The 16746-nt window shown below is 43.5% G+C and overlaps 1 protein-coding gene across 1 annotated transcript in view; it reads right to left on the bottom strand.

The window, feature by feature from the left end:
- Positions 1-16746, bottom strand: part of SEMA5A (semaphorin 5A) — a 364913-nt gene that overhangs the window by 81051 nt on the left and 267116 nt on the right. Inside the window, exons 12-13 of the mRNA XM_029941086.1 lie at positions 16271-16388; positions 5771-5952 (exon numbers count right to left, since the gene is read on the bottom strand). Coding sequence (XP_029796946.1) covers positions 5771-5952; positions 16271-16388 — 300 coding nt within the window. The remainder of the gene's footprint in view (positions 1-5770; positions 5953-16270; positions 16389-16746) is intronic.

The raw sequence follows: 16746 nt of genomic DNA, 5'->3' as shown, positions 1-16746 counted from the left end.
CCCTTTCTCTCTCTCTCTCTCCCTCCCTCTCTCTCTCTGCCCCCCCATTGCACACACACACACACTCTCTCTCAAAATAAATAAATAAACTTTTTTTTAAAGTCATGAAGGAAAGGTACTTTAAATTCAAATTCTTGGTGATTTTCTTACAATTTACCAAAGATACAGATTATAAACAAGGTGTGCAAATGGCACATAACTGTATTTATGTTATTAGATTATAATATGATAGACATATAAAACATAAAATTAAAATAAAAAGAAGCAGCTTGTATAAAAGTGGCTTATAAAGTTAATTGCTGCTGACAGCTAGAGGATTTTTTCTGTTTAATATTGTACTTTTCCCTTGAAATGTCTGTATTTGTAATTTAAATATCTGGCTTAGTAGTTAGTCCTTACTATTAAAGAACAAATTGTATGCATTTTTAAGGATTTACTAAATCATTTTTAAGGATTTGTTAAATCCTTAAATATTTGTTAAAATATCTGTTAAATCCAGAATCCAAACGCCCATGTGAACTGCCTACCGCATGTGGAATATATTTCTCTAATCACATATGCTTTCCTATAACTATGTTACCTCACTGGATGTCCATTTCTCCTGAAAAAAATCAACTGACATTGTTTTGTGTGTGTGTGTTTTGCACCTTCCTTTAAAAACATGCAGGTCCAGCCCTGAGCCATGAAGCTCAAGGTATAAACAATAATCTGAATATATAATTTCTAAAATAATTTCAAGTGACAATTCCTCTGAGAAAACTCGGTATATTTCCTAGTTCCCTATTTTCTGAGACTTCTTCATGATATAAATGAAATATAGAGTGATACTTTACTATATGACAAGAAGGCTGTTTCATAATAATTTAACCAAGTAATCACAAAAAACATCAGATCCTTGCCAAAGTAATGAAAGTAATCAGTATCTTATATCCTGTTACCTATAAAATTTCTTAAAGAAATCCAAATAATGCATTAAATTCTATACAAAAATAACTATTGTAACATAAATCAAAGGATCTTTTTACTTCCAAAATTTCTTTTTATGTTTGCAAGACTGTTAGTGAAGGAAACTTTGCTTCCAAAATTGATTGGGAATTCTTAATTCCTAAACCTGTTACCAAACATGACATTTTGTGATATACTCCATTTACAATATAGAGGACATGTTGTATACAGAGAAATGGGTAAATGGAAGTGTATATAAATAGCAGAAATATAAGAAGTTAGGAAATAAGGGCGATTTTCTGTGTCTGTCATAGGCACTGGGTTTGCAGTCATGAAATTGAGGCAGGCAGTCACTGAGCAGCACCAAGTAAGCATCTATCAGCTGATGAATCATTTCTAGGATTAAATCATCCAAAACAACCCACTTGTGCATTTAAAGCACCATTAAAATGGGTTCCGTTATTCAATTACTAATCTGAAAATCACCACTAATTGCATTGCAGATCTGTTTAGAGGATGACATGTCTACTAGAACCAAAGCCAAAGAGGTATCAACAAATAAGTTGCAGTCCACACTTGATAGTCCTTTGTTTCCATGAAACAGTATAAAAAAGAATATCCGTCGCTGATTCTAATCTTCCGGTAACAGCTCTTTAACTTGTATAAAGTTGCTGCCATGCTTCGATGGAAGCCTTCTTAGTTTTGTGGAAAGAATGCTATGCAGAATGCCATGCTGACATGCCTTTGTTTTGTGTAATAGCACAAATGATCTAATCTATAAAGTCCTGCGGTCTCCTATCAACCTTGTGGAGTGACCTAGGCTGGCCTGAGAAGGGGAGCAGAGGGCAGAGGGCCCCCTGGCACCCTGCCCTTCTTCCTCCAACCACTGCTCCTCTTGGGCAGTAAGTGCCCTGGCGCTCTGGGCTCCCCTGGTGAGTTATCGCCCGGTGTGATCTGCGGTGTTAGGGATGTCACAGAAGACTTGCCCAGAGGTTCCTGCCTGCTGAATAGGCTCATGGAAACAAAATAATACTTTTTAGAAACACTGTAAATTAACAAGCAATTGAAGAGGGAGCTTGGAGGCTGATTTTAAAATCTGAGAGGCTGCTGTGGTCACGGTGCTGTAGGTGCAGAGGACGGGAGCAAGCTGACTACGGTAGAACAATCTGGCAATGACAAAATAATAGGCAGAGGAAACAGGAAGCCAACCCAGGGAATCACTGTTGGAATCGGTCTCCTGGTTACTCAGTACTGGGTGGGGTGTTTTGGGTTCATATCTGCTACAGAGCAGCAAAAAGCTGTTGGTCAAGGACTTGGTTTCTTCCATCCTCCAGCTACTATCAAAGCCCCCCCCCCCCCAAACTGGACTGTGCTCTTGGCGCCCCCAGCTGCTCAGGGTGTTGGGGGGCTCAGACCTGCAGCTGAGAGAATCTAACCACCTTCAAAGGCTCTCCCGGCTATGGGGCTCCCTGTGCCATCGGCTGAGTCCCTTTTCAGGGCTGTGGCACTGGTCAGTCCTCTCTTGGCCACACTTCCTTCCTTCCTGCCCTCACAGGTGTTGATGCTTGGGACATTCCCTAACCTCCTTCCTGCACATGAGTCTCTGTATCCTGACCAACCCAGGTCAGGCACAGGCTTTCCTCCTAGAGAGAGGTCCTAAAAAGGAAGGTATAGGTAAGGAAAATGGAAGGCTGTAGAAACTTATTTCATTTAGATGACAAACTCATATCAAGGTCTAGACCTTCCCTTGACCTTCTGCTTTCCTACTTCTGCTTTCCATGGTTCCCTCTCTCCTCCCTAAGAATTAGGATTCAGAAGTGACACGGCAACATGAGAATGCACATTCAAATGTTTACTTTAATTGTAAAATGAAACCCTATTTTCCTGATTCATTGTAAGTCTGACTTGGCCCCGCTTTGAAAGTCTGGCTTAGCGAATTCCTTTATGTTGTGGATTTCATTTCACACACTGAATGACCACACTGTCATTGCAGCTCCAAGATATTGAGAAAAAACACATTTAATGATGTGATGTGATAATAGAATTTAATCAAAGATATACTTGTAAAATGCACGGAATGAGCAGTACTTTGAATTTCCCAACACTTACATTGGGTTAAACAAGGTGCCTGTAAATAAAGAATAGCAGGTGTAACTGGGAGCCTCTGATCAGCCTTCCTAAAGGCCTCCGATGTGCTCTAAGCACACCGAGGAAGCGTCTGACAGTAGTGAGTGAGTAAAAGTGGGGGTTTGCAGGTTAGGTGCACGGCAATTTTTTTGCTTCTAACAAGATTGAAGGCCAAGATAAACAGGTTATCAACTGATATGGGGCGATAAAAACATTCTTTGGATTAGATCACCAGGCCTTCAGCAGATAACTTCGAAAGAATTCAGGGAACTGCGTGGAAAAGCTATGATCTTATATTTCCATCTACTTACAGGAGTCATACCCGTCAGTTCTTGTGACTAGAAAAATAACAACGTAAGAATGGAATCGATGCTAAGCTTTCCCCAAATCAGGCAAGGAGATGCACTTATGCCTAAAAAGGAAAAGTAATTGGGAATTTAAGGAAAAAATTGCCTGAAGGAATAAATTTTCAATAAAATTGAAAAAGTGTTAAAAAAAATTCTGGGCCAAAATGTAAAATATTCATGGTTTTTAGATTAGTTGGATGCTAATTTTCAAAATACATATTTAAAATATTTAACCATAAAGCCTATGGTTATCAGATATAGAAATTTTGTTTTTAAATTCCATTTATATAATTTGTTATTCTGGTAATTGCAGATAAGCATGATATGGTGGCCAGTGTAAGACTTTTAAACACAAAAGCAGAATATATTAGGATAAGATTGATATGGGAAAGAGAATAAAAATAAGAAATTAAAGAAGGAAAAACGTAAATGTTCTAAATGTTAAATTAGAGCCTGCTTATCAATTTCTTAAACGGGCAAGTGGCTATCAAATCACTAAGGCATTTAGATTCCATTACACATTTAAATAGGGATGTAACAGAAATTATATCTTTGCAACTATTAGCACTTCTTTAAGTGTTTATTTATTTATTTTGTGAGAGAGGGAGAGAAAAGCAGGGGTGGGGGAGAATCCCAAACAGGCTCCACACTGTCTGCACAGAGCTTGATGTGGGCAGGGCTTGATCTCCCAAACGTGATCATGGACCTGAGCCGAAATCAAGAGTTGGATGCTCAATAGACTGAGCCACCGAACGCCCACAACTACTAAAACTTTTGATGAGAAACAATTTGATGGCGATCTACAAGTATTTGAGGGGATCTAGTTTATCCACATTATTTGACGGGGGGGCAGATGAACAACTTCTGGTGAAGACCGCTGCTTCAGGAAACTCGTACTGTCTAAGGACAGACCTGGTAAATGCCCATGTGCATGTGTGGGCACGTGAGCTCTGGCTGCTACCCCAGATCTGTCCTCTATAGCTTCAGGAATATCGACTCTGAAACTATGGAACTATCCCCCCTTGCTCTCAACCCCCGAGGAGGCTGCTTCAAACAGCACATGTCGCTTCCTGAATCAGCCCCGGGGGCGGGGGGGACACTTATTAGTACGTGGGCTACTGGGGACAATTTGTTTGTGCAGGAAGTGAGGTCAGGGTTGGGCAGGCTGACACGCTGCACACGCCTCTGTCTTCCCATGGACTGGGGGTGAGGCTGGGCGCTCTCTGGCCTGTAGCATCTGCCTTGATGGCGCAGGCTGTCTTTCCCGGGCCTGACCTAATGGTTGGCTAGTCAGTGGCCAGAATCCTCACATTGCTTCACGTAAACCTCCATGTGTGTGCTCGTCAGCAAGCCTGAGGGACAGGGATCTGGGACTCTGTCATTTGCAGGAACTGGCTGTGTCACAGTTTTCTGGGTGTGGCCAAATCTGATTTCAGACTTGCTTTCGTCCTCAGGAGGTGCCCAATGGCCAGCCAGGTCAGGGTGCAGGGCCGTTGGGTTCCCTGACGCTGGCAAAGGAAACAGAGGGCCGTGAAGGGCCACGTGGATGAGGCCAGTTCACAATGAATGTGTCGTGTTCTACCTGGAGGGACGATTAGCCTACATGTTCCAGAAAAGGATTTTACTTGACACAGACGTTTCCTTCGAAGAAGAGAATAATGCTGTGCACACTGCAGATCATTTTCCTAATCTAATGATGAACACAATAAACACGCTTTGATTTATAATCTAATTTATAACTTAAAAAATCCTTTTCCAGGAGTGCCTGGGTGGCTCAGTTGGTTAAATGTCTGACTTCAGTTCAAGTCATGATCTCACAGTTTCTGGGTTCAAGCCCCATGTCAGGCTCTGTGCTGACAGCTCAGAGCCTAGAGCCTGCTTCAGATTCTGTGTCTCATGCTCTTTCTCTCTCTGCCCCTCCCAGGCTCACACTCCATCTCTCTCAAATGTAAACATTAAAAACATAAAATTAAATAAAATAAGTAAAAAAACCTCCTTCAGTAGATCATGTAACTTTTTTTTAACGTTTATTTATTTTTGAGAGAGAGACAGAGACAGAGTGTGAGTAGGGGAGGGGCAGAGAGAGAGAGGGAGACACAGAATCAGAAATAGGCTCCAGGCTCTGAGCTGTCAGCACAGAGCCTGAGGTGGGGCTTGAACCCAGGAACCCTGAGATCATGGCTGATGAACCAACTGAGCCACCCAAGCATCCCTGATCATGTAACTTCTAAGTGGTAAGTGCCCCTGTCTTTTGCCACCTTTCTCTAGAAAGGGGGAGGGGTGCACTAACGACCATGTCCCCACACTCTGCAGTCCGCTTGCGCACATGGAAGAGCATGGGAGAGACCCACCTGGAGCAGTTGGCGATCTCCATGCGGGGGCCCTCGCACTGCCAGCCTCCGCACTGGGGGGCCGGACTGTCGCAGGAGCGGGTGCGACACAGGCAGGATCCCAGGGCGCTGCCATCGGTGTGCGTGCAGGGCGTCCACGGAGACCACGCCCCGAAGTGCCCGTCCACGGTGAGATTCCTCGTCTAGGAAGCAGACACAGGTGAGGATGTCAGGAAGGTTAGGGCTGTAAACACAGAGAAACACTGAAAGGTCCCTCACAGTACAGTCAGAGCACATCTAGAATATTTTGATGTTACAGTTAAAGAGGGATGGGGGCGCCTGGGTGGCTCAGTTGGTTAAGTGTCTGACTTCAGCTCAGGTCATGATCTCACATTCGTGGGTTCGAGTCCCACGTCGGGCTCTGTGCTGACAGCTCAGAGCCTGGAGCCTGCTTCAGATTCTGTGTCTCCCTCTCTCTCTGACTCTCCCCTGCTCATACTCTCCTTCCTCTCTCCCCCAAAATAAAATAAAATATTTTAAAAATTTAAAAACTAAGGATGAATAAGCCTTCAAAATAAGGCTGCAGAGGTCACTGGTAGAGGCAGTGAAGGAGAAAGGAAGGGAGGGAGGGTGGGGAGGTGTGGAAGGGGGAGACGAGGGAGGGGACTGAAGCGTTCCAAGGGCTTAGCCATCAGCTGACCGCAGAATTGTCTGCTAAGGTGAGAAACCCAAAGAGCAAGCAGAATTGGAGCGAGAAATCACAGATGGGCAACGGTGTTGCATTTTTATGTCCCTTAAAAGAAAGATCGGCCAATTAGTTTTATTTAAGACCTGGCCTAGCTCAAATGTCAGTGCAAACTGCCAATATTTAATTTATAGCCCATTAAAGCAGCCGGGACCGTACTAGCGGGCAGGCATATCCCGCTCAGAGCCTCACTGTAACCTTCTGGCCCGCAGGTTGGGACAAGGCAGGGGCTCTGAGCTCTGAGTGGGGTGCATGGGCAAAGACAGGCCTGTCCAACCAGTACCCCCAATCTGGGAAGGCTGCTGAAGCCTGCGCCAGCTGCCGCCTGGGCAGATGGTGCTCCCCGCGGACACGGAAGACTGGACCACCTCAGGTCACCTCTGACGAGAGAGCCACAAGGTGTTCCCATGGTCCGTGGCTCCTGGGCCCAAGTCCTCAGTCACGCTGCAGGAGAAAGCGGCCTCCTTTTGAAGGGCCGGAAGGAGGCCTAGAGTCCAGACTCCTAAATGTGATATGGCGACTTTGGTGTTTAGTAGAGAGCGTGATGCGCGGAGAGAACTGTAAGTAACTGCAAGCATTGGCTTCCCTCCACTGCACCCACCGCTCGCTCCTGCCCTACACCAGTCGTCACACTTCTGAAGACTCCTCATCCACACAAGACCGCACTCCAGGGACAAGACAATCTTCTTCCCGGGCTACGGACTCTACCTGTACTTCCCATTTCAGAGAAGCACCAACGCCGTAGTTTGCATGTGAAAACCACAGGTGAGCTTTACTTTTCTTCTGTCATTTCTCCAAAGGCCGTAGGATGGAGTCCACATGAAACGTGTCCTGTTGCTCTGACACAGCTGGCGCGTCCCCTCCAACTGCCACAGTTTGACTCTGTTGCCCCCGTTCTTGTCAGTAGGCCAACCTTTTCTATCCACTGGATGGATGAAACTCCAGAATTCCCTACCATGTCTGGCTCTTTCCAGAAGAAGCAAAGAGGAGGGTATGGAGCTGGATTCAAGGTGACTCACTAGACCCAACCCAGAGTGACAGTGAACACCCAAAGGCAGACTTCACAAGAGGAAAACGTCCCCATCTCCAAGGTCCCTGACCGTCTCTGGTCAGGATAAAAATACAGCTCATACTCTGACCATAAGTTTCCTCAGAGACTTTGGTACTTTCTCAGAGAACCGAGCCCCATATGACAAGCTGACTGAAGCCACTAACTACTCACACCAAAATGTTCTTAAAGCAGCAAAGGCCCTGCCATTTGGGAGTTCCCACACCTGCCCTCTACTCAGTGACCAGCGCTACCTCTTGCCTCCTCCCAAAGGACCCTCATGTAGGTAGAAAGGGATCAGCCATTGCCTTCACTGGGATTTAACATGGAGCCCAAGCTAACAAATTCCCCCACATGCTTTCAAATCCAAGCAAATCACCATGTGCCTGTGAATCCAAACCTGTTAGTGTCCTTGACCTTTCAGAAAGAGAATGGGTTATGGGGGATGTGTATGGGGCAGAGCCTGGGGAAGGATGGCCTGGCAGGGTAATAGCCTATGCTGGAGGACAGCAAGGAAGACATACCCCAGTCTCTCTGCTCCTGCCTAGGTCACCCACTATCGAAACCCAAGACAATGGGGAAGCCCGGGTGAGGGGCAAGCTGGAAATGGGGAAGGACAGGCCCATGGGGCAGAAGTGGATGGGGAGGGTGAAGACTGGCCAGTGGGAGCACTGTCAGGAGACCGACACTCTGTGAGGCATGTGGTCCCTTCCATTTGCCTTTTCTCAACCTCTGGTTCTTTGTCTAACGTATGAGGAAGCAGGTGTGGAGACTGTTGGGGTCTCTTTAGCTACAGAAAGTTTTGAGGAAACATGAAACCCACAGAATATGGAGAAACTGAAGAAATGTGAAGCCAAGAGAAATCCACTTTGATAATGACAAAGGAATGATCACAGAAACAGAAATCACCTAGGATGTTGAAAGAGGGCAGTTTGTGATGGAAACTTATTTAGACTGCACGGTCATGAGTCAGACCCACAACCAAGATAAACTATGTACAGGATAAATTCATCAGTAGAATGATTCAAAAATAAGTCAATATAGGGCAGACACAAGTGAAAGACAGAAACAGGCAGGCAGACAGACAGGCAGACACGAAGAGGAGGAGTCAGAGGCACTGCCTGTTTCCCAACAACTTCGAGGTTCCTGATCAATTCATACGCTCTCTTGAACTAAATCTCCAGTCCTAGAGGGACACTGAGAATCTGTTCCTTCAGCCCAAGAATGCCAGCCAACGTGGATGGGTATTTATGAACGAATCATTTTGAATAAAAGGAGTTTTGCATTCATCACAGGGATCATTCGTCACCATTCCTGGAAAACACTAGGTAACTAGGGAGGGCTCAGCTGGCATCACCAGCCATGCCCTTAGCAAGAGGGTCTATGATTGTCATGGGAACCCCACTCACCTGGGCCAGTGTTGGGCCCAGGAAGAACATGTGACCAGATTCTGGTCAATGAGGCCCAAGAGGAGAGTGAAGAGGATTCAAGAAACGACTTTCCCCCAGATAAAAGCAGAATGCTCTCTCTCTCTGCTGTGGACATTGTTATGTGCTTGGGGCCCCTGAGGAGAAGCAGACCCAGGAAATAAGAGAGCAGCTCACCCACGGCTTCCCCAAACTGGAGGGGAGAACCAGTCCTGACGCTGCTGCCTCCCCACAGCTGTGGGATGAAACCAGTCCTGTGTGAGACCCTGTTCACAGGGAACTCAGTGCTGCATGACTGGACATGATCATTACGTACTATTTTTACAGAAACAGCAGAGGTACATGTAAGAAAATTTTATAACCGGCCAAAGATGACCCAACTCACAATTTGGAAGGTATAATTGGAAATACTGTTCAGCATTTTCCTTTCCATGAGACCAGGGCTTTCAAACGTCAGCACTACTGACATTTGGACTGGAGGATTCTCTGTTGTGGGGGCTGCCCCGAGCATCAGTGATCTCCCTTGTCCCTGCACTGGATGCCAGTACCCTACCAGCCCTGGTTGTGACTTTGCTAGATGTCCCTGGGGGCAAAATCTCCTCCAGTTAAGATCCATTGTTTCTCAAGGACTTAAAAGTGAACTACTATATGATCCAACAAGTCTACCTCTGGGTTTACAGGTGAAGAAAACCAAATTACAATGCTGAAAAGCTAGCGACCCCCCTGCCCCCAGTCACTGTGGCATTACTTAATGACAGCCAAGACATGGAAACAACCTACGTGTCTGTCGAAGGAGGAGTGGATAAAGAAAATGTGTTATATAAACCACACTTTTATATAGTATATATAAAACCAAAAATATACATGAGATATCTCATACATATAATATATTCTTCATATGCATATCTCATATCCATATGTATCTCACGTGAATACTCTAAGTGCTCATATATGAATACTATTCAGCCATAAAAGAGAAGGAAACATTTCCATTTGGGAACACATGAATGGACCTTGAGGGCATTGTGCTAAGTGCAATAAGTCAGACGGAGGAAGACAAATACTATATGATATCAGATATAAGTGGAATGTAAAAAGACCTATACTCATAGAAAGAAGGATCAGACGTGTGGCTACCTGATGTGTAGAGTAGGGGGTGGGGAGAGGAACTAGAGGAAGGAGGTCAAAAGGCATGAACTTCAGGGCACCTCAGTGACTCAGTCGGTTAAGCATACAACTCTTGGTTTTGGCTCAGGTCATGATCTCATGGTTTGTGAGTTCAAGCCTGGTATTGGTCTGCGTGGTGCAGTCTGCTTTGGATTCTCTCTCTTTCTCTCTCTGCCCCTCCCCACCTCCCATGCATGCTCTCTCTCAAAATAAATAAATAAACTTTAATAAAAGGTACTAACTTCCGGTTTTACGATAAATATGTCTTGGGGATGCCATGTACGATATGATGACTATTGCTGGGACATTTGAAAGTTGCTTAGAGGATATACTTTTTTTCACAAGGAGGGGAAATCCCTTTTTTGGGGGGTATCTGCTGGAGATGATGGGTGTTAACTAAGCTCTCTGTGGATGCACAGTATATGCACGTCTCTGAGCTGCACACCCTAGCCTCTCACAGTGCTCTGTAGGCTTGTAGCCTTCATATCTCAGTAGAACTCAAAGGGAAAGAAAGGACCCTCCACACTAGACATCCTTTTGTTTCCTTGTTTGGGCACCGGCATAAGAAAATAGTCTTTAGGCAAAGAAATGCTACACATGTTCTCTTTCCAAATGTATGAATGAGAAAAGATGAGCTAATATGACAGAAAAAAGAGGAAGAACTTGAAATAGTGGTAGTAAATGAAAGAATGGAGTGGCATGAGGTAGAAAAAAAGAGAATAGTTATTGCAATAAATACACTGGAAAGGAAGAGTAACACCACCGGCCAGTCATTCCTAAGAGTATATGGTGATGGCTTCCCAGGGTAAGAGTGGGGGTAGTTGTGGGACAGTATTTTCAACCCAGGACCACTACCATTGGTTCTATTAAGTTCTGGAGCAAGAAGAACTTGCAACACACAGAAAAGCACGTGGGCAGTTGACCGAGGGCCCTCTCACCCACTTTAACCATGCACTCCTTTTGGCGCTCAGTATATTACTTCAAGAAGAGAACAGATCCACGAATAATGGGATAAGTTCTGCTGCTTCCCTTTTCCAGACAGGTATTTTTGTATTTTGTTGGTTTTCTTTAGAAATCAGAAATGAAGCTATCTAGAATATCTGATCTGTGGTTGTGCTATCTCCAGCTTTCTGCCAAGCAACATTCTATTTGAGGTATGTGCTCCGCTTTACGAAATATTAGTTATTCAGCAATAGTAAAACACATACCACATATAGGTGGTTTATTGGATGCCAGGCACTGTGGTGAGTGATTTCTATGTGTTAATTCTGGAATCTTCACAATGTCCCTGGTATCTACTTCCCATTTAACAGAGAGGGGAATTGAGGTTCAGATTAGGCTCAATTTATTCAGAGTCACACTGGTTGCAAGGGACTCAAGAATCAGTGTCAACATAATAGAGAGCCTGCGGTCTCAGCCACTCCATTCTGTAATGTGATTCATAGAACCTTCCCTGATGGGAGTTGCGTGGAAAACAGCACTTATACTTTTATCTGTAATTGTATAATAGCAAATGTCCCCCTACCTAGGAAATCATGTATTTCTAAGTTCTCGCTAAGTAAGACTCAATTTTTGCTAACAAGCATAACCTCTAATCCCATGTTTAAATCACTCATGCCCAATTCATTAATTCCCAGGTAACCAAGCATGTGGATGTGTCTGATGGGTACAGAAATCCCTGGAGTACACCTTTAAGTTCTTACTGTACTCCAGCCATTATTCTCTTATAACTAAATTGAACTCCTATCTTTTCTACTAGGATGTATTTTTCAGAAGTCAAAAGATCTTCCTTCATGCATTTTCAAACTTTCATGTACCTTTGCTCAGAGATTGCAACACAACAGGATATTGGCTCTGCTCTTTGGAAAGGACCATCTCCATGTTACAACACCAACTTAATATCCCTAAGTCTCTCTCCTTGAGTGAATTAGTTACACAAGGGAAAGATAGCACCTTTGAAGAGGACTCAGCAGGAGCACCATGTGGCCTCTGAAAGGGTGGACAAATAGCGGCAATCTTTATTGCCTGGGAGCCACTCATAAAATGGAAGCAGTGAGGCCTACCCCTAGGATGATCATAAATATCCAAGGAGATAATCCACTGAAATGGCCTAACACACCACTTAGCACATGGTGTAGACACACAATTAACCTTAGCTCCCCTTTCCTTCTTTACAGTAGATTTCACTACAAAATTCACAAAGAATATCTTACCTGCTATCCAAGCATAGTATGCAAGGTGACCACTGGGTCACCTGTCAATGGGTGTACCCATCAGCCACTGCTCTGGGGACACTTTGATGGCTAGGAATGTGTGGTAGATTGAGGATAATGTCAGAAGCACTGGATTTAAGTCCTAATTTCTTTCACAATGTAGTTTTAGAATCTTCTATAACCTCTTTGGTCTATGGTGCCACCATCTAAATGGGGGGCTCTGGGATCAGTCACTGCTAGAGGATCTTTTCTCTCTAAAGGTGTTCCATATACAGCATCCTGGGAAGAAGCCACTTACTGCAAGCCATCGAGGTGCTTATTTAGTATACATATTTTGCTAGCTATTGCATGATGTATTTTGAAACAGGGACTCATTGTATAATGTATAGTTGCAATGATATACCCACAAAGGATATGGACAGTGTTGGGGCATAAATAAAGCTCAGGTCGATTCTTAAAACTACATTATCCTCATTAAGCAACGTTGCAGGTTATGCAGGACATGAATAATATTCAAGTTACTCTAGATCTGTAAATTTAGATCCTGCTTGAGCACTTCAAATCTCTTAAACTGAGAATAATGTTTTCAATTATAATTATATAAGCCACCAGAACATTAATCTATATGTCAATCATTATTACGTGTCTCCTATACAACAGTGGTCCATCAACATTTTAAAATAGGGATCTTTTAATAGAAAATAGGTCTTTTTGGGCACTAAGTTCCTGAAGAAGCCTTGCGAGGTCTTCCAGGGTTCCACCACCAAGCGGAACACTCTAGAGAGCAGAGGATCTGTCCATGGTCTAAATGCAACACTGACTTTGTGGAACTCAGTTGTGCTATGTCATTGGTCTGAAGTCTGTGAAGATTGACTTGGTAGTTTCTCACAGAAACTGGTGTTACCCTCATTGTATCCACATACATATAAATATGTATCTACATTCTTTATATGCAAACGCACATATATTTATGTGTTTATATATAAATATAACATCTCTGAAATCAGTTTTCATCTTGCAGTCCATGGCAGCATTTTTTTTTCTTTATAAAACAACCAATGGCATATCAGAAACAATAGAGATATAGTAGATTTGGCCAATAAAATTAAACCTTTCTTCTATTTTAGTCAAAAATTAAAAATAAAATAGAAGCAAAATTATATCTTAGTATTCTTTAAAAATACCTAAGACTGCTCTGTAATAATGCTAATACTTTTCATTTAGCTCATTTTTTAACTTTTAATACTTATTTATTTTTGAGAGAGAGAGAGGGAGAGACAGAGCACAAGTGGGAGAGAGACAGAGAGAGAGGGAGGCACAGAATCCAAAGCAGGCTCCAGGCTCTGAGCTTTCAGCACAGAGCCCGGCATGGGGCTCAAACCTATGAATCGTGAGATCATGACCTGAGCCGAAGTTGGAGGTTCAACTGATTGAGCCACCCGGTGCCCCTAGCTCATTTCTTTCTAAGAGACAGATTTTTAGAAAGAGATGTACAATGACTAGAGTTGTTAAAAAAAAAAAAAAAAAAACTACAGACCTAAGATGCAATCTCTTATTCTAAAAGCTCCATGTCACCACACTGAGACTTGACTTAATTACAGTGTTGGCTCTTCCAGAAAAGGAAATCTTAAACCAATCAGGAAATGCCTGATCAGCTCCAGTTAGGCCATCTGCCTGATGGACCCCTGCCACCTGGAAAGGAAAAGTAACTTTGCAGGAACCAGCCTGCCTTTTTGCTTAGTATAACTTCCTTGTTCCCACGTATGTCTGTCTATCAAAGTCTTTCATTTTATACTGCTCCTCAGAGCTCCTTTCTATCTGCTGGTTGGATGCCTCCTGATTTGAGTTGAGTTTGGTTCAAATGAACTCTTAAAATTAATATGGCTCAGTTTACCTTTTGATAAGTAGTTGGGTTATAGCAGATTTCCTATTTTCTGTCTGGCAGCCTATCTAAATCAGATAAATCTATATCTTCCTCTCTTGTGTTTTGCTCCAGGTGACATAATTTATTGTCTGCTGTTGGATGCTTTGCATATTCCTAACTTATCAAAAAGTGTATATATGTATTATCACATATAGACATATATAGACATATATGTATATAGAGAGAGATAGACAGACAGACAGAGACAGAGAACAGGGATGGTTTTGTAAAGTGGAGATGTGAAGGGGCTGCCCTCCCATCGGGACAAGTCCATATACCCTGTGGCCTTCTTTGAATTTATAACAGAAACTGTGCACTCAGCAGCTTTAGGAACAACCCTCTGGCCACCTTTTAAATGTTAGGTCATCTCCATTTTTTTTTTCCTATAGAAATATACAATACATGCAGCACCTGGGCGGCTCAGTCGGTTGACCGTCCAGCTTCAGCTCAGGTCATGATCTTGCATTTGTGGGTTCGAGCCCCGCATCAGGCTCTGTGCTGTCAGCTAGCTCAGAGCCTGGAGCCTGCTTTGGATTCTGTGTCTCCCTCTCTCTGCCCCTCCCCTGCTCACGCTGTCTCTCTATTTCTTTCTCAAAATAAATTTAAAAAAAGAGAAATAAATATACAGCACATGTATTTGTTACAAACCAAGTGGGCGAGTGCATTTCTATTATATAATTAAGCAGGTCTCAGATATCTGGAACCATGGGTCTTAGAGTGAACGCCTTGCCGCTTAAGAAGAACTCTTACTATAAGAACTGTTACGATATTCTCCTGACCGTTTTTGCCATTAATAATGCTGGATCATACATCCATGAGAAGATGCATTGATTCTTGGGAAGTGCACGCCTGCAATTTAGAACTACATTTCAGATAATTTATGTTTCCTCTAGTTGCAGAGATTCAACGTGAACATCTTTAAAGTATTGTTCAGAACTGAGAAAGAACTTAGCACAAACGCTGGCATTTCTGTAATCAACTTCAAGAAAAACTAAGGAAATTTGAAACTGAATAGCCCCGAGGGCTCTGATCAGAACCTCAATATAGTGATCACACACCTTTGCAGTAAAAGGCTTCAATCTTTTGCCTGTAGTTGGGAGAAGATGCTGGTTTTACTAATCCTAGTCTTCCTCCAGTCACTGTCTGATTTTCCTTCCCCTGGAAGGACAGACTGCATGAATGTGTGGTTTATGGAATGGAAAGAGCATTTCCCTTCACAGGACACAGTGTGTCAGATGCGTCAGACATCTGCATCCGAGAAACAGCATGGACGTCGAATACTGAAAGTGCCTCTTCCTTTCTCACCTCTGTCTTGCAGAGGTGCGCCGGAACTGACAGAGAGTCAGCAGCTATGTGACAACGCAGTGGCTTCATCATATTTAAATATGTGGAAGCTAACAGCTATTGCTCATACTTTCTGAGGACAGAAAAAAGAATCTGAGATCACTGCACTAGGGGTTGTAAAGACAAAGGGGAAAAATTAAACTGGTTCTTACAAGCAAGGCTTCAAAGGAAATAAATTGGCAAAGAAAATCGTTTTCCTCGCTAGATTCAGAAAATCTAGCTCCGAATGGAAATGAGTTTCTTTTCCTTCTGTGGGGTCACAGGGGGATGGTCATCATGCTGTTTGTCCCAGAGCTTCCGGGACCCCGAGCAGGATCCAGAAGACTGTCCCACCTGGAGTCCAATAGTAACATCCTTTACTTTATTCTCCTGAAAGCTCTATTTATCTCTATTTCTAGAATTATAGCTCCCAAGGGAAATTGATGGGTGTGGAAGCCACTGTTTTGTTAATGCTAAAAAGGGCAAAATAGTACACGCCAATCTCTGGAGAGAAAATGCAAGACTGAAGCAGACATACTGCATCCCATTTCCAAATCAACAGTGTTTTCTCTTAAAGGTCCCAAATGTGTGGCCACCACTGAGGGGTGGGCTAGGATTTAAGACAGCTGGGTTCCACGGACAGGGCCTTGAGGCCGGAGGACACGCGCACTTACGGGACAGGTGGAGGTGTTCTGCTCCCACTGTGTCATGCTGAGGCTCTCTTCCAGGCTTGTGCATTTCTTCATCACCATGTCCCAGCCACAGTAAGGGTCCTGGGCCCCAATGCAGGTGCTGCAAACACACAGCAAAGATCAACAGAGAGGCAGCCTTTCCCACTACAAGAGCCGTAAGCTTAGGTGAGTCTGGCCCTTAAAAATTGACATGGGAACTAGTTATGAGAAACTAGGTTTTAGCCTGCACACTGAGGAACAAGGCATCAACATACATCAGTAGCATGTAATTAAATCAAATAATTAATTTTGGTTGAAATATCTATATTTATCCTAAGATACAGGGGAAGCAACTAAATGACTGTGCCAATATGAGCCTTTTGGTATCATGAACAAAGCCAGTTAGAATTATGCAATGTTCAAAAGTACTAGATGTCGTTTTCACCACCACTACCATCATCATCATCACTATCATCACC

This window comes from Suricata suricatta, chromosome 6, assembly GCF_006229205.1.
Source record: "Suricata suricatta isolate VVHF042 chromosome 6, meerkat_22Aug2017_6uvM2_HiC, whole genome shotgun sequence".
Classification (NCBI taxonomy): Eukaryota; Metazoa; Chordata; class Mammalia; order Carnivora; family Herpestidae; genus Suricata; species Suricata suricatta.
Note: the sequence above shows the minus strand (reverse complement) of the source record. Positions and strands in the feature narration are given on the sequence as shown.